Source organism: Chaetura pelagica, unplaced genomic scaffold (genome assembly GCF_000747805.2).
Source record: "Chaetura pelagica isolate M959 unplaced genomic scaffold, ChaPel_1.0 scaffold244, whole genome shotgun sequence".
Taxonomy (NCBI): domain Eukaryota; kingdom Metazoa; phylum Chordata; class Aves; order Apodiformes; family Apodidae; genus Chaetura; species Chaetura pelagica.
The window spans coordinates 112,274-139,702 of NW_009953719.1; the positions used below are offsets into that span (position 1 = coordinate 112,274).

The 27,429-nt window shown below is 39.9% G+C and overlaps 1 protein-coding gene across 1 annotated transcript in view; it reads left to right on the plus strand.

The window, feature by feature from the left end:
- The window catches only part of LOC104391175 (protein arginine N-methyltransferase 8), a 66,799-nt gene extending 47,843 nt beyond the window's left edge, over positions 1–18,956 (plus strand). Inside the window, exons 7-10 of the mRNA XM_010000410.1 lie at positions 2,105–2,220; positions 9,110–9,260; positions 15,278–15,399; positions 18,618–18,956. Coding sequence (XP_009998712.1) covers positions 2,105–2,220; positions 9,110–9,260; positions 15,278–15,399; positions 18,618–18,701 — 473 coding nt within the window. The 3' untranslated portion in view covers positions 18,702–18,956. The remainder of the gene's footprint in view (positions 1–2,104; positions 2,221–9,109; positions 9,261–15,277; positions 15,400–18,617) is intronic.
- The last annotated feature ends 8,473 nt before the right edge of the window (positions 18,957–27,429 follow it).

Genomic DNA, 27,429 nt, shown 5'->3' on the forward strand with positions numbered 1-27,429 from the left:
GACTTTTCCTGTATATTTAAACGGGGGGTTGTGGGGGGGGGGGGAGGGGTGTGGTTTGAAGTTTCACTGAATAAATGGTGCTGTTAGTGACCTCTACAGGTCACCTTGTTCAGCTCGTACTCAAAGCAAGTCAGATTTCACAGTTAAAGGAGGTCACTTCTCACAAAATATATAGAGTTAAAAAGAGGTATGAAGCATCCTTTCCATAAAGGAATCAAAGTCATTTTAGTCTAAAAAAAAATCCCTTGTCTTCTTCCACCTTGCTTTTGAACTCCTTCCTTTGTAGGCCTTGAGCCCTTTTCTTTTTTCACAAATACATCTGTTCTCAACTCATTTATTTTTTCACAATTAAAAAGAAAACTTTTTGTGTTCTTTTCCTCTTCTAAAATGTGTTTTCCTTTAAGATGCTTTCTTTTTTTCCCTCACTTGCTATACATCTGTGTCTTCTTTAGTTATTTCCATTTCACCACCTGTCTGTACCACCATCTTGTCTCCTTTTTCTGCTTACATTTCTGTTTTTCATCTTTCTTTCTTCTCTCTTAAGGTAGAAAGTCTTGCCTTCATATGAAATAGAGGGCTGAGCATTTCAAAGGGCACTCAAGAGCCATCATACTGATTAAGAAATAGTGTAATATAGGATTTCTAAAAAATATGACTTCTGATTTCTCAAAATTTATTAATTAATCAATTACTCTTATTTCCTGCAAAATGCAAAACCTATACTTTTAACCCCTACAATAGGTCTCTGTCTCCTACAGCCTGTGGGAAGTATTTGAAAGGCATTCCACATAGGCTGAAGTACATCAAGTGATGGAGGCTCAAGCAACTCTGTTAATAAATTGTTCCTTCAGGGTATTCCTAGTTAATCTTCCCTGAGTAACCACATAAAAACATATGGCTTCTCTAAATATAATCTAAAGTTCCCACATGCTCATGATGCCTAAAACAAAAGTTTTGATAACCAGTTCCCCTGAAATATTGAGAAACTCAGAATCCAATAAAGAGAACTATTCATGTCCAGATGTGTTCCAATTTAGAAATATGCAGCTTTTTTTGCTCATACTACCTTTTCAATCATAGTCCTATGGGAATACCAGTAACTCAAATGCTGTGCTCTGAAGAAGCAAGACATTTCAAACATGGTTCACTATTGCTGTTTATGAGTCTACCTTGCTTCTGTTCAAACAATTACTTTTTTTTTTTTTTTTTAAAGTTCACAGTATTCAGTTTAGATTTTCAGACGGAGTACTGAATGGAGCTTGACTCCTATGATTCATAAGACTCATGTTTCATTTTTTTGGAGATTTTTGTTTTCATTTTGTTATGTAATCTTAAAAGCAAAGTCTGTGTACTTTTCAATTATTCAATGTTTTCATTTTGTTCAAGAAAAAAAACAAAACACAACAATACAAAACACAAAACCAAGAAAACCCCAAAACCTTAGCAAAAAGCATTTGTTGGAACAATCAGGAGAACAGTTCAAATACAGAAGATCAGTATGGCTTTTAAATCTTATAGAAAGTGGACATTCTGCTTTTTTTTCATTGTATACATGCAGCTTGGAAGTTGGATGCCCCAAATATTGCAATGCACCTGTAATTCTACTCCTGGCAGTAATTCACTAGCTCGTGATTTACTAGCCGAAACTAAGACTACCTAAATAACTAAAAGGGCATTCAAACTGCTGAATGAATAGCAATCTACAAAAATATATAAATATTAACCAGAAAGGATAGGAAAGGATGAAAGAGTCTTTGCGGCTATTCCCAAGTCTCAACCTGGCATATGATTTTGGGCAACAATCTGAGATGTCCAAAGCCATAAAAAATCATTGACAAATCTCCTATAACACAGTTTCAGGTAGACCAATAAACAAGGAACACTTACTCAAAGTGTACATTGAGGGGTTATTTTGCCACAACTTTGTTATCTGTAAAATAATAATAATGATAATATAGGCAACGAGGGCAGGGAGAGAAGAACTAAAGAGGAGAGCTGAAAGCTAGGGGATGGTAGAAATTATTTCAAATGAAAGATGTTTTGAGAAACAAAAAGTGTTTTTATTATTACTGCTAATCTTTGACACATCCATTTGCATTGACAGGGTGGGAGAATGTGTACGGCTTTGACATGACCTGTATTAGGGATGTTGCCATGAAGGAGCCTTTGGTGGACATAGTAGATCCAAAGCAAGTGGTGACCAATGCCTGTTTAATAAAGGTTTGGTAATTCCAAATATACTTAATTATGAATGTTTACACCTAACTGTAGGATTCTTTGGAGACCTGCTGCTTATTTTTTAGTACTATCGTTGTATGCTTCTAACTATCTGCAGAAGCCATCATCATAGATGATCCATACCACACTAAGAAGGAAAATTGTATAGTTTTAAATTAGTCAATGCTAATACCTTGCACATGCCTAGTACTGTCACTTGAGCTAAGCATGACCATAGATACCTTGATTGCTTATGAAATACCCAAAATAAGATGTGCATTGTGACTACTCATTTGGCTACTGCTAATGGTAACTTAAGACCCTCACAAATTATACATGAGCAGATATTGTATAAATAGAGACATGGTGTGTTTAGATATGAATTTTCATTGCCCTACCTTCTTGTAAATAGAAGTTGGAAATTACTGATGGAATGCTGCTGAGGAGAAGGGGTAAATTAATTCTGTTTGCAGTAAAAAAGACTGAAGCATCTGTTTCCAACTTGGTTAGCTCTGATGAAATAACTCCAATTCACTCCAGAACATATTTTATTTGTATAACTTCTTCATTCTTAGCCTTGTCCATAATGTTACTGTGACGTCCCAGCCCCAATATCTGTAGCCAGAGGACAGCTTATACCCTGGTCTACACATAAGGCTGAATGATCACTACTCCCTGTTCAGAAGACCAAGTTAAGAATCCATAGCCTGCAAGAACATATGGAAGTTCTAAAATTCCTTCCATGTGAAGGAATCTTCCTCATGTTGGACTACTCTTACTAATAAGGCTATCTGTATCAATAGCAGTGGTAGTATCAGGTCCAAGAGAGTGCTCATTTATGCCAAAGTTTCAGTTCTAATTTTTCCATTTCACTTTCGCCAGTAACAAACACAGCATTAAGTATTCCCATATGCCAAATGGAAAGACACACCTTGAGTCTGCAGAACCTTTACTGAAAGCAGCAAAAAGAATTAGAAACTCTGTATATGTGTGCATGCACAGTCTATATGCACTGAGGGGAACACAAGGTGGTTGTGTCTGAAAACAGCCTGAGCCAAAGCAATTTAAAATTGCAATACACATAAAATAAACAGCTATTCAGACTGCATAAAATATGTCTGGAGAGTGGGAGATCAGGTGGCAAAATGAGTTGGCTTCTCTGGAATAAAAAGCCATAAAAGCTGTATGCCCTTAATTGAAGTGCAAATCTAATGCTTTCTTTAGGTTTTTTAAAGTAATTAGGTTTCAGAAAACAGACAAAATTTTTCAAACACTTCCTGTTCAGGTTTCATATTTAACTCTATATAGCTTGACATCTTTTGTCCACCCAGACAGGTTGTGGAGTCTCCTTCTCTTAACGCTTTCAAGACCTGTCTGGAAACATTTCTGTGTGAGCTGCCCTAGATGGTCTTGCTCTGGCAGGGGGCTTGGACTTGATGATCTCCAGAGGTCCTTTCCAACCCCTACCATTCTATGATTCTATACAATGCAGTGACACCTTGGAAGTGAAACAGACAATAACTACACAAGCAGAAGCCACTCTGCATTCCAGAATCTGTCCCTCATCTTACAAACTGATCACTAAAAAAAAGATAAAATAGTCAATTAAAGGCAGGAAGAAGGAAGGCTGTTGTTCAAGCTAGCAATATGGAAACAGGAAAAACAGGCTGCATTTTTTTTTTAAACTTTTTTGTGTGTGTGTTTGCACAGGGTTTATTTATATAAAGAGCATTTATTTGATCCTGAAACTATTTCTGAATTCACAGAATAATACTAGCCTGAGAAAGCATTTAAGAATATGCAAAACAATAATGTTTAATTATTTAAGTGGTTTATTATAGCATTTCAAGATGGCATAGCTTATTCATATTAGATTCACAAAAGCATTTTTAGGAGTGTATTCAACACAAAGTCAGCTAACTTAGGGTACCTGCCAGATGAGTCTTGGTTCCCTGTACATTGTTCAGTAGGTGCATTCCTAACAAACCAGTCAGAGCCCTGTGCTTCTGAAATTGTTTCAATTCCCAATTTAGATACTTCAAATTGTTCTACAAAATCAGGAAAATAAGATATCAACCCCTGCATTCTGTGTAACCATGACACTTATGTAGAATGCTTCCACCCCTCAAGGAACTCAAGCCACTAAGCCAAAGGTGCATGGGGGGGTGGTGCATGCAAGGAATACAGCGTCTTCTCTATGGTGGAATCAATTCCCCTTTGAATTATCTCTTAATTATATTCCAGGAGCACAGGAATTTTCCTGACAAGTAGGAGTCCTCTGGTTAAATTCCCAAGTAATTAAGGAGGGTAGTGGTATGAAAGCATCTTCAAACTGTCAGAGCCAATAAGAGATCTCAGGAAAAGTGTACAAGTGTTTTGAGGGCCTATTGCTTTCAGTGACACTTCCTAAAATAAACTGATAAGAGTTTTTGCTCTTTTTTCTTTTTTTCTTGCCCTTACCAAGTTTTGTTTTAATGTCAGTAAAATGGTTGTTTGTTTTTTTCTCTGATCCCCTTACACAGCAGAGAAATACAAGAGTTTATGTTTTTTCACCATGTTAATTTGTGTCAGAAACTAAAATAAAAATAAAATAAAATAAATTGTTCACACAGCTGTAGAAAACTTGCAATGAGAGATCAGCAAAAACTCACAAAACCAAATAGTAATTAAGAACATGCAACATCCCTTTTATAATAAAAAATACTGTTGGACTTTCCTGTGAACATCCTCCCCTATCTAGCCACAGAGAAAGAGTGACAAAAGAAGATGAATCAATCAGCTTCTATGCTCCCACTTGACCCATACTTTCCAGGAACAGTTTAAATTTCCTGAAGGTCACACACCACTTCAAAATTACATAGTTAAATGCTATTGAAAGCACAAACTGCTTTTCCTGCACAAAATAATAATAATAATTAAAAAACAATTATGCAACGTTATTGTTTGTCAGAGAACACAGCATAATAAAAAAAAGGAACTTTTCTGTGAGCACTGATGAGACCCATCTCCTTCACCCATGAGACTTAGGTCAAGGCATTCCTCATGAGACTTCTCTTGCTCCACTGCAACCTCAGTGAACTCCCTATTCACAGTCCTTTCTCCCATCTTCTCCTAAAGCCAAGCAAGAGACACCTATGCCACTCATTTTCCATCTTTCTTCAAATACTGCTCTTTTCTTCCTCATTTTTTCTTCTCTACTCTTTTATCCACTTGAAAATCTTGCTTCCCTTTCCTAAGTGACTTTCCTGTTACTCTTTCCTTTCCAGCAGTTCTCCCCACAGTCTTCCTTTCAGCATTCTCAGATTTAACTCCTTTTATCTTCTTGCCCTCCCCCAAAAAACCTAAACCATAGTCTAGTAATTTTCAAGCACTTCCTTCTGTGCAAACAGGAAAAGATGACAGAAGAGAGGTCATGGCAGGAGGCTGAGGTCTCTGTTATCTAGAAGCAATAGCTACACTTGCTTCCCTGTTATTACATCTAATAGAAAACCAAGGTATGCTGTAATATCTAGTCAAAACAATCTCAAATATTCCATTTTTCCTTTCACTGCTTCCCTGAAATAGTCAGAATTTAATGGTTTTTCTTGTTTCTCCACATTAATACTGTCAGTTCTCTGCACTCTGAAAAAGAAGAAGAGGGGAGAGGAGGGGAGAGGTGGAGAAAAAGCAAAAAGCAAAGAGCAAAGAGCAAAGAGCAAAGAGCAGAGGAGAGCAGAGGAGAGGAGAGGAGAGGAGAGGAGAAAGGGGAAGAGAAAGGAAGAGAAGAGGAGGAGAGGAGAGGAGAGGAGAGGAGAGGAGAGGAGAGGAGAGGAGAGGAGAGGAGAGGAGAGGGTGAATGTGCTTTGCAGGCTGACTATTGCATTCAGTGCTCTTCTCACATATGTATGTATGTGTGCAACTGACAATAAAAGTCGGGTCTTTAATGCTCGTCAGAAAAGGACATTTGACCCTTTCTCCTTCCCTTAGCAATTAATTTTACTTTTCAGCTTTCAGGTCAATTCTTTTCCTGAAGCTGGACATACTGCTTGTACCAATGCCACCTGTCTGCCTGCCATAATTAGTACTGCCTTCTCTGTCACACCCTATGTTGGGGTTACCATTTCCATCTTTGTCCAAACCAAGACACTTAGTTCAAGGGGAGAAAGGAAGGGGGAAGACCCAATTCTAAATCCAAAACCAACCAACCAAACAAAAAACCCCACCAAAACCAGATAGTCACTTACAGTTGAATCTTTAACTTACCTCCATTCTCATAAAATCCTATCTGAGTAAGCCAACTGACTGGGAAAGGGATCAGAAAAGAGGTGCAGGGGCACTCTAGAAGCAACTTGAGTTACAATTTGCATGAGGAAACAGTTCAGGCAGCAAGTCAGCATTTTCCCCATCAGCAACCTGTGTTTCAAGACTGTTCCTTTCACTAGTTAGGTTGTCTTCAGGTAGAGTGATATAATTAACACCAGAAATATATAGCAGCTGGCAACATGGAATCTTAACCTCATTGTCATCATCCCTGTGAATCTAAATGATCTTCGGTCCATCATTTGCTCAGTCCTAGAACGTTTGTCACAGGACAGCCTAAGTACCATTCTTGATGCAGTGAATGTACAAACTGGACCTCTGTCTGTCCAGGGACATGTAGTATGGGTTGTTCCATGGTCTTTCATGCAGCGTCGAAGTCTGGAGCTCCTTATTTGACTGATAATTCTGACACTTATATTGCTGCTCAGCTTAACACATTTACATTTTTTTTGGTATAATTAAGAGCTGTATTTTGATCAGATTCCTGCTTACCTATGGCCATTTTGTTGTTGTTTTTGAAATCTGGTAAATCGTGACTTTTCAACTTACTTTATGCAAAGACAGCATTTGTCCCCGGTGCTGTTAGCGGTAATTAACATCCAATGAGCAGTGGCACTTTGTATAAGAATGTATAGTAGCCACAGAGAGATCACCAAAATGTGATCAAGCCAGTTTCAAAACTACATCAATTAATAAAAAAACCCACATATGTCTCATATTTTGCACAGTAAAAAAACCCAACTTGTTCTGTCCTCAAGAAAATTTCTGCAAAAGGGACCACTATTTTATCCAGTACATCTGTTCAATATTTCTGAGACATTTCACTAACTTCTTTAATAAAAATACTTCCTACTGCTCTTGATTTGACTTTACCCTGCAGAGCCAACACTGCTCAGAGAGTGGGAGCTAGATCCCTTTTATGTGCCTTATCATTGGACTTAATTCACAATGTCCCCATAGCAATACCACTAAAAAGCCACCAAAAATTACAGAAATCTGCATCTGTGACCCCCACCAGTCCAGTTTAGCTTGTCAAAGCAAACTTTGCAGGCTGCTATTGGAGTCTGCCAGAAGACTTCAGAAATTCTTATTCTCTTTTTTCTCTTTATCTTCTTTTGAGGAAAAAAAAATAAACAAACAAACAAACAAAAAAACCCAAAAACGTGTTAAATCTATTCTAGCTTTCAATTAGCACTAGTGAATCAGGATGCTATTACAGTGTAGTAATTTTCATAATGGTTGTTGTTCTTGAACAGTATTTCTAATCAGACAGGCCAAAACCATAGGTTGCTTAAATCTTCTCACCATAAGGTTTTTTTAAGTTTCAGAAACACATCATAACTGGTACATGCAAAGACCTTGGTAACTGAATATGACTACATCTTTTCATGGCTTTTTTTGCAGACTTCTTTTATAGTATGCAATTGCTAAAAGAGCCCCCTATTGTGCCCTGAAGGAGGCTGAAAGAGCCCTCTAATGGACATTCTAAACTCAACTCTATTTTTGCATTGTGAGTCTGAGGCAATGCTGGTGAAGTCAGTAATATGATTCCTGGCTTATGTTAGTAGGAAAGATTTCTCTGCATACATGAGCAGTTTTGTTGCTAATACTGAGTTTCAGAATGATAGAGAGAAAAATATTGTGGGGTTATCTGGCTCTTACCAAACATGCCCTGACAAGGATAATAAGAACTCTGAAGTCAGATACACTTAGGATGATATCAGAAAGCACACTGATAGGAAACATTTCCACTAGAAGCATCAGAATACAATTAATAGTATTTCAGACTTAGTATCATCCCTATCATGGCTACAAGTTTAGGAAACAACCCAGATAAAAGCAGTGCCTAGCTGGGAAAATCAAATCTGTCTAAAAATCTCAGTTTAAGTCTTGAACAGTGAGATTTAAATATTGATGGAAATAAGCAATCTTGAAGACTACATCATTGCTCCCAGCTACTCCAATCAGGCCATAGTACGATTTACATGATCTACTTCTGTCTAGTTCAAGATTAAGATCCCTGTGCTTTCTATTTGGAATTTGGTTATCTGACACAGGACATTGCCAGCAAAACGTGAGCCCCTGTCATGCCTCAGATGTTTTGATTGCCTGACACAGTCAAAGCACATCCCCTTCCAGAGATTCTCAAAAAAACCAGAAGTTTATTTTTATTAAAGACACAACTCTGCCATCTTCCCTCATGCTGACAATTCCTGATGAAGAAAGGTCTTAGAACTGGGACATGTGCCTCCTTTTCAGCTTCCATTTTGCTTATATTTGCCAAAGCACATTTTTTCCTCGATTTCCTCCAGCTCCCACAGCCCCTCCCTGCCATTCCCAAGGACATACACTGTTCTGTGAGTGGCCTCCCTTCACTGTCTCAACTTAGTCAGATAACTGGATCATTTGTTGATCATGAAATCATAGATTACATAGATTACTCATATGTACCATTGATTTCTTACAGTGTTAAAGGGCTGCCAGGTGTCTTTGTTGCTGCTCATTAAATAAATGCTTAAATACATCACTTAACACTTACCTTAGAGTCACAGACATCTACATGCAAACGCCTTTTTCTTTCTCCTCAAAACAGGAAGTAGATATTTATACAGTGAAGACTGAAGAATTGGCATTTACTTCTGCATTCTGCCTCCAAGTTCAGCGTAATGATTACATTCATGCCTTGGTGACCTATTTTAATATTGAATTTACAAAGTGCCACAAGAAGATGGGATTTTCTACAGGTAATCTGCATTTCTTTTAATTTAATTTCTGTTGCTATCAGTATATCAGTGCTACTGGTCAGATGGTACAGGAAGGTTTACTGAACAGCCAGCTTTTAATTTCAGTGATAAAAGTTATTGTCCTGTGGGGGAGGTGAGTGGGATGAGGAAATGACAACTGCTTATAGGAATTCTGCAAAAGGAGAGGAAGGATTTCAAAATGGCTACCAAGCTTAGAATTCAGTGGGAATTATGAACCAGGAGTTCATGCCTATCACCAGTTATATTTAAATCCTGTGTTAGGTTTCTCAGATTAGACAGGTAATTGTCAGCTCAGTGAGAGAGAGCAGCTCTGCAACCTAGTTTCCCCCAAATCCGAAATTCAACAAAAGCTCTTGCTGTTCTTAAAGACTCAAACAAAACCATCATTTTTTTCCAAGATAAAACCACACAAATATTGCTTACATAAATGATCCCTAACAACCCAAATGTGAATCTGTAGTTTAGCTTGGTGAGCAGATATTTTGAGGAATAACTCCACTCCTGTAAGGTTTCATTTACCAAAGTAAATAAACTAGCCAGTGTTGCAAGAAATGTAAAAACCTCATGACACCTTTAGTTACAAGAACAACCGACTACAATTGGTGCTAATTGAAGTTAACACTGTTACAAAACGTAAACAGGCATAAATTTGACCTGAAGTAAGTTAAATATTATTAGAAATTTCTTTTTTTTTTTTTTTTTCTCCCTTCACAGAAGCCTTCAACCTTTTACAGGAGATTCAAAGCTCAAAGTACTTTGTTAAAATATTTATATTTGATTCTAGAAGTATAACCCCATGGATGGTTATTTGGTACCTCATATTATATTTTTCAGTATTCATATTTTCCTAGTCTTTCTATAAATGTATTGTACTAGAGTACTTTCCACACCATGATAGGCATCAGTATGTGCTGGGAAACAAAGTGTAACTCAGGAGACATGAACAATCTGGGAGTCACTGTAGTGGTATCCTGAAGTGCTAATATTTCTGAGTTCATGCTGAATAAAATTATCTTAGGGGGAAAACACCTGAGGTTCTAGGCATTTACTTCTTCCACAGAAAGCACATTTTTTCAGCAGAAGGCAGCCCATTCATCCTTTCTAAAATATTATAGTCAAACCTCCAGTTTGATGTAAAAAATAGTATTGAATGAACGGTGTAGTTACTGTATTGTTAAATGGAACCTAGCATAGTAAAGGAGGTCTACTTATATTGCCTTATGAAAGGTCTTTCATATGGAGAATGTGACTTCATAGAATCATAGAACGGTTTGGACTGGAAGGGACCTTAAAGATCATCTAGTTCCAACCCCCCTGCATGGGCAGGGACACCTTCCGCTAGACCAGGTTGCTCAGAGCCCCATCCAACCTGGTCTTGAACACTTCCAGGGATGGGGCTTCCACAGCTTCTCTGGGCAGCCTGTGCCAGTGTCTCACCACCCTAACACTAAAGAATTTCTTCCTAATATCTAACCTAAATCTACCCTCTTTCAGTATAAAACCATTACCCTTTGTCATCTCATTACATGTCCTTGTAAAAAGTCCCTCCACAGCTTTACTGCAGGCCCCCTTCAGATACTTAAAGGTTGCTATGAGATCTCCTTGGAGCCTTCTCTTCTCAAGGCTGAACAACCTAAACTCTCTCAACCTGTCTTCATGGGGAGACATGCTCCAGCCCTCAAATCATCTTTGTGGCCCTAGCTTCTGCACACTACCAGTAGCTCCCACAGGCTGCTACTTCAGAGGCTCTGAATGCTTAGTCATACACTCCCACATTCTAGGATCCTTTCAATCTTTGATGACCTGCCCTTTCTCATCACTCTTACTGTGACCTCTTAGTGGCTCAGCCACCTTGAGGAGGCTTCTTATGTCTCTTAATTCTGTCACTTGGCAAATGCTACATTTCTCCTATTCAATTTTTTGCTTTACTGCCATTTCTCAAAACATTTTACGTCAGTAACTAACTTCTTCAGTAGGATGTGTAGCCCACTGAATAAAAAGGCTGGATGTTATTGCATACAAGTGAGGAAGAGCTGTTAGGCATATACCCATGCAGATAAGAGTTTCAAGTCCGTGTTCAAGTTGTTTGTTAGTTTTTGACAAGGGCTTCTTGTAAAACCAAAGTTCATGCTGGCCTTCTTTGATGCAAATGAGGCAACAGCCATATCACCAATTACAGCAGATCTTAGGAACCACTCTGAAGCCCTGGGGAACCAATTAGCTGTGACTCCTCTGCACAGTACTTGGTCCAGGGTTTCCTATAGGTCCCATGTGGTGTCCTTCTAATTGCAATAAGAGAAGCATCATTCATGTGGAGGAGTTAATTGTTTTTCAAAGTATTTAAAATAATGGAAGACATGCCTTGCAGCCATTGGAGAAGTATGGTTTTAATAACAGGAAACAGATAGTACATGAGTTGTGTCTCAAGGTATGCCATCAGGACTACAGAACCTTAAACAAGACCAGACAGGAGGCATCCAAGCATGCTAGTCATTGACATTGTAAGGTTACCCTTTGACATCTTCAAGAAGTGCAGTAAGCAGGATCTATGGAACTACAGGCCAGTCAACCTCACTTCAGTTCCTGGAGAGGTTATGACACAAATCCACCTGGAAACTATTACCAGCTATATGAAGGACAAGAAGGTGATTGAGGACAGGTAGCAAATAATACCTGACCAATCTGATTGCCTTTTAGATGACTAGCTTTGACAAGGAGGGAAGATCAGTGCTGCTGTATACCTTGAGTTTAGCAAGGCCTTTTGTACAACCTTGCATAGCATCCTTACAGCTATATTAGAATGATACAGACTCAGTAACTGAACAATAACATGGGTGAAAAATTGGCTCAAAATGTGTCAATCAGCAAAGTCAAACCAGAGGCTAGTTTTTAGTAGCAACCCACAGGAGACCAACAGTGAGGTAAATATTGTTCCACATCTTTATGAATTACCTGGATGATGAGAGAAAGTGTGCTCTCAGCAAAGCTGTGATGATTCCAAATTGAGAAAAACATAGGTTGGAGAGAAAAGGCTGCTGTTTAGAGATACCTATACAGGTTAAAGATGAGCTGGTGAGAACCTTATAAAGTTCAGTATAGCCAAATGCAAAGTCCAGCATCTGGGACCAAACAACTCCATGCTATTGCTTGGGCCAACTGGACAGAAATCAACTTTCTTGGAAAAGACTCTTGGAGTCTGGTGAGCAACAAACAGAACATGAGTCAGTAGAACTCCTTTGTAGCAAATCTCACCAATCATCCTCACTGGTATCAGCATCAGTTTAGACAGGAGGTTGAGGGAAGTGGTTCTCTGCCTCAATTTAGCACATCATTACAAGGTAAGTGTGGAACAAGCTACTCCATAAAAAGGTCATTTAGCCTTCTGTAACTGAAGGAACAGACACCACTGTCTAGAAGACTGATCTGGATTCTCAGCAAGTGTCTGTTGGCAAAGATCTACTGAATTCACAAAAATATCAAAGCTTGTAGGATACAAAGAAGTCCTACTTCATTGAGATCTTTAGGGGGTTTTTATTATGAAGGAAATAAGTGTGTCATTGGTAGTGGACTTGAAGCCTGTGCCTACATTACACACACCCCCTGTTTGTGGAGCACAAGTTTCAAAATATGTCAGGCTTGGCTAAGGAAGGTAGCTCTGCATAAGGGCATGTGCACACAGAATTCTAGAATGGTTTGGGTTGAAAGGGACCTTAAAGATCATCTAGTTCCACCCCTCCCTGCCATGGCTAGGGCCCCCTCCCACTAGACCAGGTTGCTCAAAGCCCCATCCAACCTGGGCTTGAACCCCTCTAGGGAGGGAGCATCCACACCTTCTCTGAGCAACCTGTTCCAGTGTCTCACCACCCTCACACTAAAGAATTTCTTCCTAATGGCTGTCCTGGTTTAACAGTCAATACAAACCACAAACCAGAGGGCAGATTTTCACCCTATTACCCTGCCTCCACACTCCCAAGGGAAGATAAAAGGCAAATAAGGAAGAGAGACTTAAGGGTTGGAAATTGAAACTTGAACAGACTTATTATAACACAGAAAAGGCAGTAACATGTGGGGGAAATAAAAGATAGATAAGCATATGCACAAATACATACAAAACCAATCTGGATCACATAAATAGGTGGGTCAGAGTCCCTTGCAGCTCGGCTGCTTCAGAAGAGGGGTTCATGGCTCCTTACAGCACTTGATAGCATTGGATTCTGGAGAGCATGTAGCAAATTGAACAACCTCTGAGCAGTAGCAGCAGCAAGGAAGAAGGTGCAGGAAGAAACGGGGCTGAGCTTCTGGTTCTCCTGGCTTTTACAGAATACGGCAGGAAGTGGGAGATAATACTGGTGCCTCCCTGTTCTGACCCTCCTGGGTCATTCAGGGTCCTGAAGACCCTTTCTCTAGTTCTCTTATGGGTGTCCAACACCTTGCCGGGGCTATTTAAACCATAACAATAATCTAAACCTACTCCTTCAGCTTAAAACCATTCCCCCTTGTGCTCTCACTACAAGCCCTCTAAGAAGCTAAGAAGCTAAGAAGCCCCTCCCCAGCTTTCCTGTAGCCCCTTCAGGCACTGGAAGGCTGCTGTGAGGTCTCCCCAGAGCCTTCTCTTCTCCAGGCTGAACAGCCCCAACTCTCTCAGCCTGTCTTCATAGCAGAGGTGCTCCAGCCCTCTGATCATGACCATGTGAGCATGTAAGACAGTAGCTATGATTTAAAAAATAAGCTCAGTTTAATTTTGCTGTAACATATTGTCAATTAGAATTTTATAGAGGCATGTCCAAATGGAAAACAGATTCTGGGTCTAAACTCCTGCAAGAATATCTATCCATTCAGCAATTGAGATTAACGGTCATTAAAACTATCTAGACACATAACCAGTAATTATTTTGTAACTAAAGTTTTTTTCTTCATTTTTCTGATTTTAGAATTTTGAAAAAACAACCAAACACAAAAATGACAAACAAAACCACACAAACAAACAAGGAAAACCACAAAAAAAACAAACCTGTGAAAAATTCCTGTCCTGACAGGTTTTTTTAAAAAACTTGCATCATTTTCCCAGTCACAAAAAATTCTAAAGGCAGGTATTTTTTTAAACATTGATATTCAAATTAAATTAGAATTAAATTTTTATTAAACTGTGTTAAGGTGTCATTAGCTTGATTCAATACAGTGGGCCCTTATCTGGATCAAAAAAATTCCTAGGGAAACAAATGAAGGAAAAATAAATTTATCAGAGGCTTTTTTGCTAGGTCAGGACGTTTCTGAACTTTTACAGCTATTCTTAGGTTCCATGATGCACTTCACTGCAAGAATTATGGGAACAAGAAATATCTAATGCAAATTCATCAGCAAATAAATAAAATTAATATCTGAAATAGCAGGTAATCAGAGCGATTCTGCTAAGCAACATTAGAAATTAACTTAGGCCAGTATCCATCTCTAGCAAATTGCCTATAGCATATGCCTTTTAAAAGTCCAAAACCAGATCAAGGTGCAAGTACCCTTTCCTCAGCTCTATCCTCCTGGAAATTATAACATATGCTGTTGTGGGATCATGAGTCAAAGATTTCATCTATGCGATTGTGATTAATATTTTTTTATGAGCCTTTCTTACATGGTTTTATGTAATTGTCTTTTGAACTAATTTAGACTTCTGACTTTCAAAGCACTTAGAAGAGTTCCTCAATTTAAATGTGTGTGGGTTGAAAGGAAAGCATCAAGAAAGCACCTGTCATGCATAGTAACCCCCTTTGTGAAATCCTTCTCGCTGGGTGTGATTCACATCTCACACATTCCAGTAAAAATAAGAAGACAGCCCAATGAAAGTCAATAAACCTGTGTTATTGCAAAGCATGTTTTCTGATATAGTATATAAATTAAAGCATATTCTGAAAAGGAAGACTTTTTTTCTGTTGTTCCCAAGTCTTAATTTGATTTATAAGGCAAAGATGAAAATTCTGTAAATAATACCCATATATATATTTTAGCACCTGATGCTCCCTATACTCACTGGAAGCAAACTGTATTCTACTTAGAGGACTATTTAACTGTGAGACGAGGAGAAGAAATCTATGGGACTATATCCATGAAACCAAATGCAAAAAATGTGGTAAGTCAGAATCACTGATTCTAGTTCCAACTCTATTGATCACAAACTATAATCAACAGTAAATAAATTGCATATGAGTAAAATAATGAGTATGTTAAGGATTCTAAATTAATAATTGTTAGTAAGAGCTCCAGTCACAATTTCATCAAAGCTGGTTACAGCACTAATAATACAGTGCTAATGTTAGAGAATGCAGCCTGCAAACAAGCTACAATGGAATGGAAGTAATTATTCAATATATAACAAAGTCAGCTGCACTCTGCAATTGTCTTGCCTAACAGTTTGTAACACAAGTAGTCAAGGGACTCTTCATACTGTCACCAAAATCAGTGGTAAGATCCCTTTTGCCAACACAGAATGATTGGTTTATTTAAGACTAAAACTAAAGCATAATGGATGTCACATTACCATGACTGCCGAAAACTTCAATTCCTCTGCCTTGGGCTGACTCCCTCACCAGGTATGTTCAGCTATTCAGTGCTTCTTTTAAGTTGCAAGAAGACTATGAGACATGGTCTGATTGACATGGTCAAAGAGCTTTAGGTTCTTTAACCATGACTTGATTTACAAGACACCAGGCCTGCTGGCAACAGATGGGAAAAACTTATCTCGCAACTGGAAAAAGGTTGTAGGACAAGTGTTAGCAGGGCTTATTGAGGGAGCTTTAAACTGTATTTGAAGGGGAATGGGGATGTAACTGGACTTGCTAGAGAGGCACCTGCGTGTAGTAGCTCAGCACTTGAAGGGCAGTGTGCTAGTATTTTTGAGAACCAGAAGGTCTACCATCCCTCAAAGGTGAAAACTACATGCTCAACTGCCTCTCTGAAATGCTTATACACTAATGCATACAGTATGGGGAATAAACAGGAAGAACTGGAGATCTGTGTGCAATCACAGAGCCATGATCTTATTGCAGTTACTGAGACATGGTGGGATAGTTTGCATGACTGGAATGCTGTCATGGATGGGTACATCCTTTTAAGGAAAAATAAGCCCTGGGGGTGGATGAAGAGCAAGTTGAGAGCTCAAGGTTAAGGATTAACGGGTAGGCTAATATGAGAGACACTGTTGTGAGTGTTTGTTACAGAACACCTGATCAGGATGGGGAAGTTGATGAGGCCTTCTACAGACACCTGAGAGTTGCCTCATAATCACAAGCTTTGGTTCTTATGGGACTTCATTCACCTTGATGTCTGCTGGGAAGGCCACATAGCCAGGCATTTGCAGCCCAGGAAGTTGACCATAGCTTTTTGACTCAGGTGATGGAGGAGGCAACAAGGAGAAGTATACTACTGTACATTACTACACAGTACTAACAAACAAAGAGGGACTTGTGGAGGACATTAAGGTTAGGGACAGCCGTGGTTGTAGTGATCATGAGAAGACAGAGTTCAGGATGGGTAGTATGCACAAAACAGTAAGTTGGATTGCAACCTTGGACTTCAGGAGGGCTAACTTTGACCTCTTCAAGAAACTGCTTGGAGAAATCCCATAGAAAAGGGTTATGGAAAGTAGGGGAGCTCAAGAGAGCTCGTTGATATTGAAGTACCACTTCCTCTAGGCTCAGGTTTAATATATCCCCAAGAGCAAGAAAACTGCCCTGCTGAGGCCACATCCAGAGTAGTGTATCCAGTTCTGGGCTCCCTGGTTCAGGAAGGACAGGGAACTGCTCAAGAGGGTATAGCAAAGGGCTACAAAGATTATTAGGTGATTAGAACATCTCTCTTATGAGGAAAGACTGAGGGACTTGGGAGTTTTTAGATTGGAGAAGAGAAGACTGAAGGGGGATCTTATCAATACTTATAAATAATTGAAGTGTGGGTGTCAGGAGGATGGAGCCAGTCTTTTTTCAGTGTTGCTCAGTGACAGGATGAGAGGTAATGGGCACAGACTTGAACATAGAAAGTTCCATCTAATCATGAGGAGGAACTTCTTTACTTTGAGGGTCACAGAGCACTGGAACAGGCTGCCCAGAGTGGTCGTGGAGTCACCATCTGTGAAGACATTCAAAACCCACCTGGATACCATCCTTTACAACCTGCTCTAGGTGAAACTTCTCTGGCAGAGGTGTTGGACTAGGTGATCTCCAGAGGTCCTTTCCAACCCCTAACGTTCCATGATTCTGTGATAACCCATGCCCATACAGAAGAGGAAGACACAAGAAGTATGTCTTCTAGGAGAAACAGTGGTACCATTTTCTGACAAAAAGCGCTGAATCTCTTCATTTTCTATTACAACATACAGCCATTAAAATAACCTGGTTATAATTCATCCATTCACTTGTAATAGTTGAAATATTGCATTTGCTGACTGCAGGAAATCTTAACATTTATTGCCTTCCATTTTTTGCATTACTTTTCCTTTTTTTGTACTAAATACAGATAGTTTCCATAGTGTTGGTACAGAAATAAACACAAAATAAAGTTGGCATTAAAAGAATGACATTAATTTCTGAGACTACTGCTTGCTGTGAAAATAGAGAAAATGAGCCTGTTTCCCACCTCTATGTTGTCCTTAGAGAACCAGAACATTTTATTTTGGGTTGAATGTATTGATTTTCTTTTGAGGGAAAAATGAAAATATTTCAAATTTGTTTGTGCAGCAGTAACCATCTGCATGCAGATTTAGGTGCTAAAATTAATGTGTTCTGGATAGTTGTCATAAGACAGAGAGACCACCTTGGTTCCAAAGAATTTGTTAGTGCTTTGTTCTTCTGAAACATGAGGCTTTTCAAAAGCTTGGAGAGAGACAGCTTCATTTTGTAGCCCTATATAGTGCCTCTTTCAAAAAAAAAAAAAAAAAAAAAAAAAAAAAAGTCATCATAAGATAAAGAATGGCTGAGGGCTTCTCTATAATGGGAAGTTTACTAGATCTATTCAGGAAAAACTCTCAGTTTCCCTGGATTAAGAGCATCTCAATGGGGTATACCATTAAAAAATGTTTACAGAATAAGTATGATAACACAGCATTTCAGAAGCTTCCTAGTTGTAACCAGAACAGTTTTAATCAGCCTTAAGAAGAATACACAAGTATACCCTGCACCTCGAGTGAATTGGGAATGGCATTATATATCCTGCTTTTTCAGTGTTAGCAACATTTAAAGACAAAATAACTTAAAAACCACCTTAGGTATCTCTTGAATCTGCAAGTCTTTTTGACTGACTTCATACACTAAAGTTACAGTCTTACTTACATGTTACATTTAAATATTTTTACAGCGTGACCTGGACTTCACAGTAGAATTGGATTTTAAAGGACAGCTATGTGAAATGTCAGTATCTAACGACTACAAAATGCGCTAGCAAGAAACCTCTCAGGAAGATGAAAAGGAGAATTTTGTCAAGTCCTGAACAGCTGAACTTCAAGCTAGGAACAACGGTTGACAAGATTATTATATTAAACATTAGAATGTTTACTTTGATGGAAAGCAGTAAACTAATCTTTCTTGCAGATCGTATAGGGGGCTGGGTTCCCACCATGAATGTACAGTATGCAGAACTGCAGCTTTTGTCTAACATATAGGAAAAATAAGCCAACAGTCTTGAGTGTTCTGGTTAGCTTCAGGATGGTAGAAGATGTAGAAAATTGTACTACTTACTGTGAATTTCTGGTTCTTCCAAGCTTTGCATGTTAAAAATTCTTAGGGCAGTTTTCTCACTATGAAAACCACTATAGCACATTAATGTGATGGTATTACTGGACTTATATTCAATATAAATGAATATGTATCTTGTACATGAGAAAAAAAATAACCAACAAAAACAAAAGTAATTTTATAATAGGAATTTGGTTTGTGATTATTTAGTTCTCATTATACAGTTATGGCAAGACAATTATGTTATCTCTGGCACTACTTCAGGAAGTTATATATTCCATTAACTGTCCAAAGTTACAGCTTTGGCAAACATTCCATGCAAAGTATAGATAAGAGCTGGGCATTTACAGGAAGTTTAATGACTATATTTTTGAATGTCCTTCAGAAAATGTGAACCATTAGTTTTAAAATTCATCTTCACAACTGGCTGTCTGTCAGAGCTTTAAAAAACATTAGCTTTTTATCCTTAAAAATATTTTGTGGTGAGTTTTTATAGCTGGATTTTGCATGAACCTTCTGAAGTCAGGCACCTAGTATTTAAATGTGATTAATGCAAAGTCTATGAAATGGTGGATAATTCATGTTTCTTGGACATGCCATATTTCAGTTGTTTGCAAGATCCATAAAACAAAATAATTTTCAAAAAATAGGAATTAGTATTTCTTTTTGGTAATGTTTTAGATAAGTTTTGAATTGCAAATACTATTCTCAAGAGTTCAGTGATTTGCAGGAACAGGCTAATGTCTTAAAAAAAATATCTATGGCTTCTGAGTGAACTGAACCAGTGGACATCTGGAAGGAATATATAGGTCTTAGGTCATCTGCTTAGGGTGATATTATCAATGCGAAGATCAAACACCCACACACTGATGAGGTTGCAGATGCTCTCTTTGCAACCACCACTACATATCCAAGATGGTTGGTGTTGGTGAGGTCCCCACCCTGTAACATCTCCCACTGCAAGCTTGGTCGAGCCCATGTACACTGGTGCCAGCACTGAGGGCCCAAGAACCACTACAATTCTGCCTGAGCACTTTCACGTGACTGAGTCTTCAAGTTTAATGGTTTCCTTTCTGCTGCATGACCATCATCAGATTTTACAGATTACAAAAATATATTTAAGGAGCAACTTGTCATGTAGACTTCATTTTTTAGTTTCTGCTTTCAGCACAGGCTAAGAGCTACCTACCTGCCTGTAGGCATGACTCCCACCGAAATAAAGGTCACGGCAAGGCAAAAGCAACCTTCAAGCATGGAAACATGGCATGACTAAGCTTTCTGGACAGAGATGATCCTTTTGCTTTCTTTGTACAACAGGAACCCCAGGCAGGACACTAGGTGCCTATGTAGCTCCAAATGACAGCAAAGACCCTTTACAGAACACTTGCAGAAAACAATCCAGTCTGCAAAATAAATGACATTTTTTAAAAAGTATTTATTATTTATGTTTCCAACCCCCTGAGCTGGGTGCTTGTGCCACCTGCTACAAGGCTCCCTCAGCAAGCACCTTGCACAAACCCACCAGCCAGCCTCTGGGCACGAGAAAGCTCACAGGCTGATGCTCTATCCCTATTCATTGTAGAGTGCACACAAAGTCTGTTTGTTGGGCCAATTTCCCAGCACCGAATGCTGGTCAGATGTGTCAAACCAAAACTGTATTTTCTTTCAAGGTGGGTCTGAATTTACATACCTGCCCAAACAGCAGTCAGCCAACAAAGCAAGGTGCATTCAGAGCAATGTAAGTGCAAATAATTGGGTTTGTTTCAGCTAAAAAGGGGAAAGACTGCTTCCTCCACCCAACTCCACCCAGAGTAAACCAAACAGAAAACCCTTCTGTTCTGTCTTCAAAGTAAGAATCCCCCGGCATTTCAGTTTGTTTGGCAATATGCTGTTTACTGAGGTGAAAAACGTGGAAATATGTTGATTTGGAACACAAGGACTCTAAGCACGTGTCTATCACCATTTCTGTGGTTGCACATGCACAGAAACATCCCTTCTGCTCCATTTGAGGTACCAACTAATGGTAAAGAAGAAACAAAGAAAAAAGAGACAGGGTAATTCCCATTAAGATTCTCTTGCTATTCACTTTCACCCGGCAGTCAGGACATTGCAGCTGAAGATAAGGAGGGTTTAAGTCCTGCAGCTCTAGCCCTGACTCTTTGAAGTTCTTAAAGACAAAGGAAATTGATTTTCCCTGGCTGGAAAAGTCTCTGGATTAAATTATCCAAGTATCTTTTGAAATACATTTTCAGTAGTCATAGAATTGGATTGCACTGGTGGTAAGGGCAGGGAATAGCACTTTGTAGCTCCAAACCTGCAAGTTACAATTAAAAGGCTTTCAAGCAGTCAAGTTCAACTTCCACCACCAGAAAAACTTCTGTCAGCAGCTGTGAACATGGCTTCTAGTTGTAAAAGCTTAATGGCTGCTGGGTTAAAAGTGCTAGCTGGGGAATTTCGATCTGCCAGGGGCCTGGCAAAGCACACAGACTCTTACTCTCCCTCTCAGCTCCTCAAGGGGAAGGTTATGCTTTTGCTTAGGAGATACTGGAAGAAGAGAATTTGAAAGCAGCTGTTTGTGCTTGAGGACCCATCTGCTGCACCCTGTAGAGCTTTGACACGTTTTAAGATGCACAACACGGGTGTCTGATTTACTGATAAAAGAAACGTTCGCAAGAGGCTGGATGCTCACACGCTTGCAGGTTTGGACTTCACCCAAATGAAAAGGCTGGCCTAAGCTGGAGTCAGCTCATTGTGCTGGCAGGAGAGCTAGTGCAGACATGATTAAACAGCAGATGAGCTCAGGTGTTTAATGCAGTCTGTTTTCTGATGTGTTTATGGGCTTGTGGTAATACCCTGGAAATGTTACAGTTGTGTTGGACAGAATGGGACACAGAGCTTCAAAAGAACGTGGACCTCTGTGAACAGACCTAGTATATGCATCAAAAAGTCATCCTACATTTTCTACCAAATGCTTTAAAAGCACTTCAAAATCTTCCTCACTGCAAAATACCACTTTAATCTGTAATAGATATTTTTAAACCATTTGTTCCACAAGCAGCAGGATGAAGAAAACTTGCTTTCTTACAAATTACCCACTCTATGGTTAGATTTTTTTGGTGTTCCAAAAAAACTGTAAAAATTGCAGAAACATTCCAGCAAAGCAAGACTTTGTGTGCCTTTCCCTCTGTCATTTTGCTCCACATCAACTTTCTAGTCTCTGTTCCTTTGCCCTCATTAAAAGCACTAGCAGGTGTTTCTCCTCCATCCAGCTATTTATCAACTTCTCATGAAGTCTCACGTACCTGGCCAGACAGCAGGGTTACCTGCAGTATCATCTCTTCATACAGTTCCTGCCTGAAGCCCTCTTTGTGTTTGTTTGTGGAGTTGGTGCAGAATTTGCTGTGCCATCTGGCAGTGTGTAATCAAGTGGAGCACAGGGAAATTGAGATGTTTGGAAGCAAAATAGCTAGCATCTGCAGATAGCAAGCAGCCTCCCAGCCAGCCAAGCTGTGGTGCTATCAGCAGAAGTCTGCCATTTCCAGATCCAGGCTCGGTGATTTTGCAATGTCAACTGAAGAAACACTTGTTCTTATGACAGCTGGGAACCACGCTGCTGCTCAGGTTAACTAATAGTTGGAAAATGGCAATCTTCTCACTTCCCACTCACCCTAGACAACAAATGGCAGCTCTGCCGGTGCGTCCTTGGGCTATAATGAGTTACCTCATGGGTATCAGGGCAAATGCATCTCTTCAGTGTGTTTCCTTTTCTGCCAGCAGCCAGCATCTATTTGGATGTGCAAGTAATTCCATGTGATTCAGCTGGCCAGATGAAGGCATCTACTGCTGAGGACATGATCAGCGCTGGCATCCAGTCCCCACACCATCCTTCTTACTGCTTACCACCACCTCACACTGTCCAGTCTGCAGAAGTGACATTGAGATAAATTCTCATCTGCCTTAGGGTATAATAAATTGATTTCCACCAGGACTTTAAAAATTAAAGTGTTCTCTTAAATAGCTCTGAAATCTTCCTCCACACCAAGGAACTCATAGCCAAGCCACAGACATGGGCTGTTTCTATCAACACCTCACTTCTGCTCAGTGATACTCTTTCTGGCCTCCTCAGTGTCTTCTCTCACATGCCTAGAAGTCTTGTCCTGTTCTCAGACTTGTAGCTCCAAGTTGCCTGAGATAGAGACCTTTTGGAGCCTGATGTTTGCAATGTGTTTCACACATCATCACTGGTGAAAAAACAATTAATCATAGCTTTTAATCTCTTCCCTCCTCACAGCCCACACACGTCACAGCCCTCAACCACCCTGATATCTGATGACCAATGTACCCTCAAAACAAGACAGCAACATCTTGCTTCCGCATTGACATTCCTGACACAGAAAATTCAGGTAGGCACAAAATACGTTTCAAGATGGCCCTTGGCAATGTGTCAAGTGTATAAGGGAAGTCAGGGCAGAGAGATCAAATATAGAGCAGTACTACTATCCAAATTCCTTTTGGAAACCTTTGGGAATAGAAGGAAGTTACAGGACATGTGGATGAGTTAATTCACTGCCAAGCTTCGTGGAGAGAAAAGATTGGGTACTTACTAACCCGCACAACACTTGCCCAAATCAGTGCTAGTTCCTTCCCTGGACTGTTCCACAGACTGACAGAGCATGGAAAGTTCTTGCTAAATGTCTCTCCCACACAATGCAATTTGGCAGAGAGATTAACAGCACCATATACTGAACCTTCTTTTTAATCTCATATAAAAAAAATCTGACTGCTAAAACACTCTCCTTAATCAGCAGTGAGCCATTAGAACTGCTCCTCAGCAAGTACATGCTGGAACATCATACCATGCTCAGGAAGTTTTCTGACCTATGTACAGGAGCTATATTACAGCAGCACTAGCCTATAATTAAGGTTGTGTCAAAGTTTCCATTCTATAATGCCGCCCTGAAAGGAGAGAGTATCCAGAGCTAAGGCACCTAGAAAACTCACGGCTACTTGTCAGATTGGTTGGGGCTTTTGTTCAGTATTTTTAAAAATATCTTTTAAAAATAACATCATTATTTAGCACGTCTGAGACTTCAAACTGAATATCTAGCCATGGCTCACCCAAGCGAATTCAAGACCTCACTGGTAGGTACAACCTCATGTCCCTGCTTGAAGATTTCCCACAGCATAAACTGCATTATTTTCATGAGCTTGGACTTCCTAATCTTGACTTTCCTCAAGAGATCTAAGGCAGTAAAAGTCTTCACTCACACTACTTATCCTTCAGTATAATTAGGTTAGCTTTTCCCTGCTTATTGTGAGCACACTGCATCTAAGTGGACTTCCTTGTGGTGCAAAACCAGTTGTCCTTCAGAGGATGAGCTCAGTTATGCATAGCACAGAACCTGAGTGTACTGTGTATTTGCTATTGGACTGAACCATGTATTCTGCTTAAGACATAAAAAACCCTCCCAGAAAATGCCTAAGTCCTGAGCTTTAAAAATAACCTAAGACATTATATTCATTCATACTTTAAAAAAATAACACCATAGTTGTGCTTGCCTGAACCTTGAAACACAGAGATTCTGATCAGCAGCGCCGTGGCTAGTAAGGCCATCAGACCTGACCCCTTGGTTCAAGTGGTGAAGGAAGGCTGGAGCATACAGGTAAGCAACTTGAGCATAAGAAAGTAGAGGCTTGCTCTCTGTGAACTTCAAAAATTAGTAGGAGTCTAGGGTACCTGGTGCTATCTGAGCAACCTGGTAATGGGGAGCATCTTTTTTGGGAGAGGAATATGAAGTGCCAGTGGCACAGGTCCAGCTGCTGGATCAGAGATATTACTCTAAAGAGGATCAGTGTGACAGTGCCTACAGCAGTAGTAGTGACAGTGGGTATGAAGAACCTCTGGGACTGCTGTGTCCACCATGAGGAGGCACTGAGAAGTGGTAGAAGAGAAAATCTGAGCCAAGCTTCCTCTGATCTCCACATCAAACTCATTGTTTTGGTTCCTTCCTCTACACAAACTCCTCACCTCCACCTCAGGAACTCCTTTTGCCTCTCCTTTTCCTAATGAATTCATGCAAGCCTGACATAAGCCAAGGATCTAGGGCAGGCATCTAGCTGCCTCACACTCCAAGATTCAAGGTGACTCTCTCATGACCAAGAACAACTGCAGTTGCTGTTGGCCATCCTGGTTAGGACACAGGCAGAAGCAAGAGTGTGAAGATGCCAGTATGATCTGAGATGCTTGACACTTGACCACCTGATGACTAGCCCAGACGGGGGAAATGACGGTACCAGAGTTCCAGGTGTGGTCTGGTGAGGGCCTCTTCTCATCCAGGAGCAACAGGCTAGACAGAAGGACAGTTCACCCGCTATGCTAGCCCCTTTGTCCATACACCTGCCCTGCAGTTCTTGAAGTGGCTTGGTCATGAATCAGCTCACAGATTATATAACCATGTCAAGTACAGCAAGAAACCAGCAAATTACACTAGTGAAGCTGCTCTGTGCACACACTTCCTCCCAGTTTCCTAATTTCAAGTTCACCTGCTTTTAGGATTGTCTCCAGCCTACTTCTGCCTCTCTACCACTTTTTCCATCACATCATGCTCCCTCTGTCTCAGTCTGCCACTTCCACTTTAAAAATCTCAATATAGGACATTTCATGAAAAAAAAAACCCAAAACAGCTGGAGCAATGGACTTCAGCATGCAAAAACTCTTCTTGAAAGTCTTTACCGTATCTTTGAATGAAATCCTCTGCATGGCTGAGGAAATACCAGCCTAACTCTTTTTGGTATTTAGAATAACTCCAGTACATCTAAGAAGTGCACCTTAAGACAGCTTGGGTAGCTGCCTTGTTTCAGACAGAGCTACCTTACACACTGGAAAACCAATTACAGGCAAGACTTCACCCTGCAGCATTTTTTTTTCCCAAGAAGTAAAACTCCTTCTGGGTGTCCTTCATCACAAACAAGCTCACTTGCCTTCAGCCAGCATACCACGTATTATGACATGCAACAGTTTTGGCCTTCAGTATCAGAACAAGGAAGATACTGCAGTTCCTTCTCACAAGGGCTACAGTACAGTGTGTGTTCTCTTTGCATACCCTCCCTCCTTTGAAGGAAGTATAGAGTACACACAGAGTATCTAAAAAAATGTTTGAGAAATAATTACTTGGCTGAACATAAACTCCCTCGAAGCCTTTAAAGTTCACTGGCTGGCTGCTTCTGCAATTCTTGAGACATCAGAAACACTGTTTTTCAGAGAATCATAGAACGGCTTGAGTTGGAAGGGACCTTTAAGATGACCTAGTTCCAACCGCCCTGCCATGGGCAGGGACACCTCCCACTAGACCAGGTTGCTCAGAACCCCATCCAACCTGGCCTTGAACACTGCCAGAGAGGGGGCATCTACAGCATCCCTGGGCAACCTGTGCCAGTGTCTTAACCACCCTCACACTAAATACAGAATTTTTCGTACTTACTGAGCAGGGGATCAACCAAATCAGAGGTGAGTCCCCCTGGCCTACTGCACAGAAATGCTTCAGTAGCAGAACCATTTCATCATTGCTGAGGTTAACAAGTGCCTCAGCACCTTGCTGATTCAAGCCACAGCAGCCCAGTGCACCTAAACCCTGTTTCACAGAATGGACGAAAACCTTAAGAGTGGAAAACAGGAGGTACAAAGGGCTGTGCAACTGTGTTTTGTGTCAAGTCGTATTTTGCCAGCTCAAATAACACCAATACATTGATTGATATTTCACTTACTGTAACAAAGACTCAACCCAACACAGTTCACCTCCAAACATGGAAAAGGAAAAAAAAAAAAAAGGTTCCCTTGCAGCTGTTAAAGGCACTTTCTGTAGCTGTTCCTCTTTGTGTCAGGCTGTATGTAACTCACATTCAGAAATGCTTTTGGATGAACACCCTGTGAATTACCATCACTTTATATAGTGGCCACAAAGAGCTAGGCATCACAGCATCACTTTTTACATGTGTAACCAGTTTCCACTGTGCATCCTGTATGCCCCTTTACAGCAAATAGTCTTAAGAAGTTGACAAAAACACTTCTTCTCATACTTGAAACGTGTCTAATAGCTACGTAACACTAGCAATTTTTAATCTCGTTTATGTAGCACAAAGCTAGGCCAGGGCAGCTGGCAATGCAGATGATAATGGGATACAAACAGAACTACATCCCAGATAGTTTCTATCCTCTGGCATGAAACTATATTCCAACTTCGAGTAGCTTGGCTGCTGGTTTCACTTCCTTTGAGCTGCTGCACTTCAATATGAGTTAGACTAACACTGGTTTGAAAAGGTGTAATGACATCTGCAAAATCACAAGCATTAACCATCACTGGAAGCCTGCAATGCAAGACAGCCTTTTATAACTTGCATTTCCTGTTATGTGAACATGGCCATGATTATTTATTTTC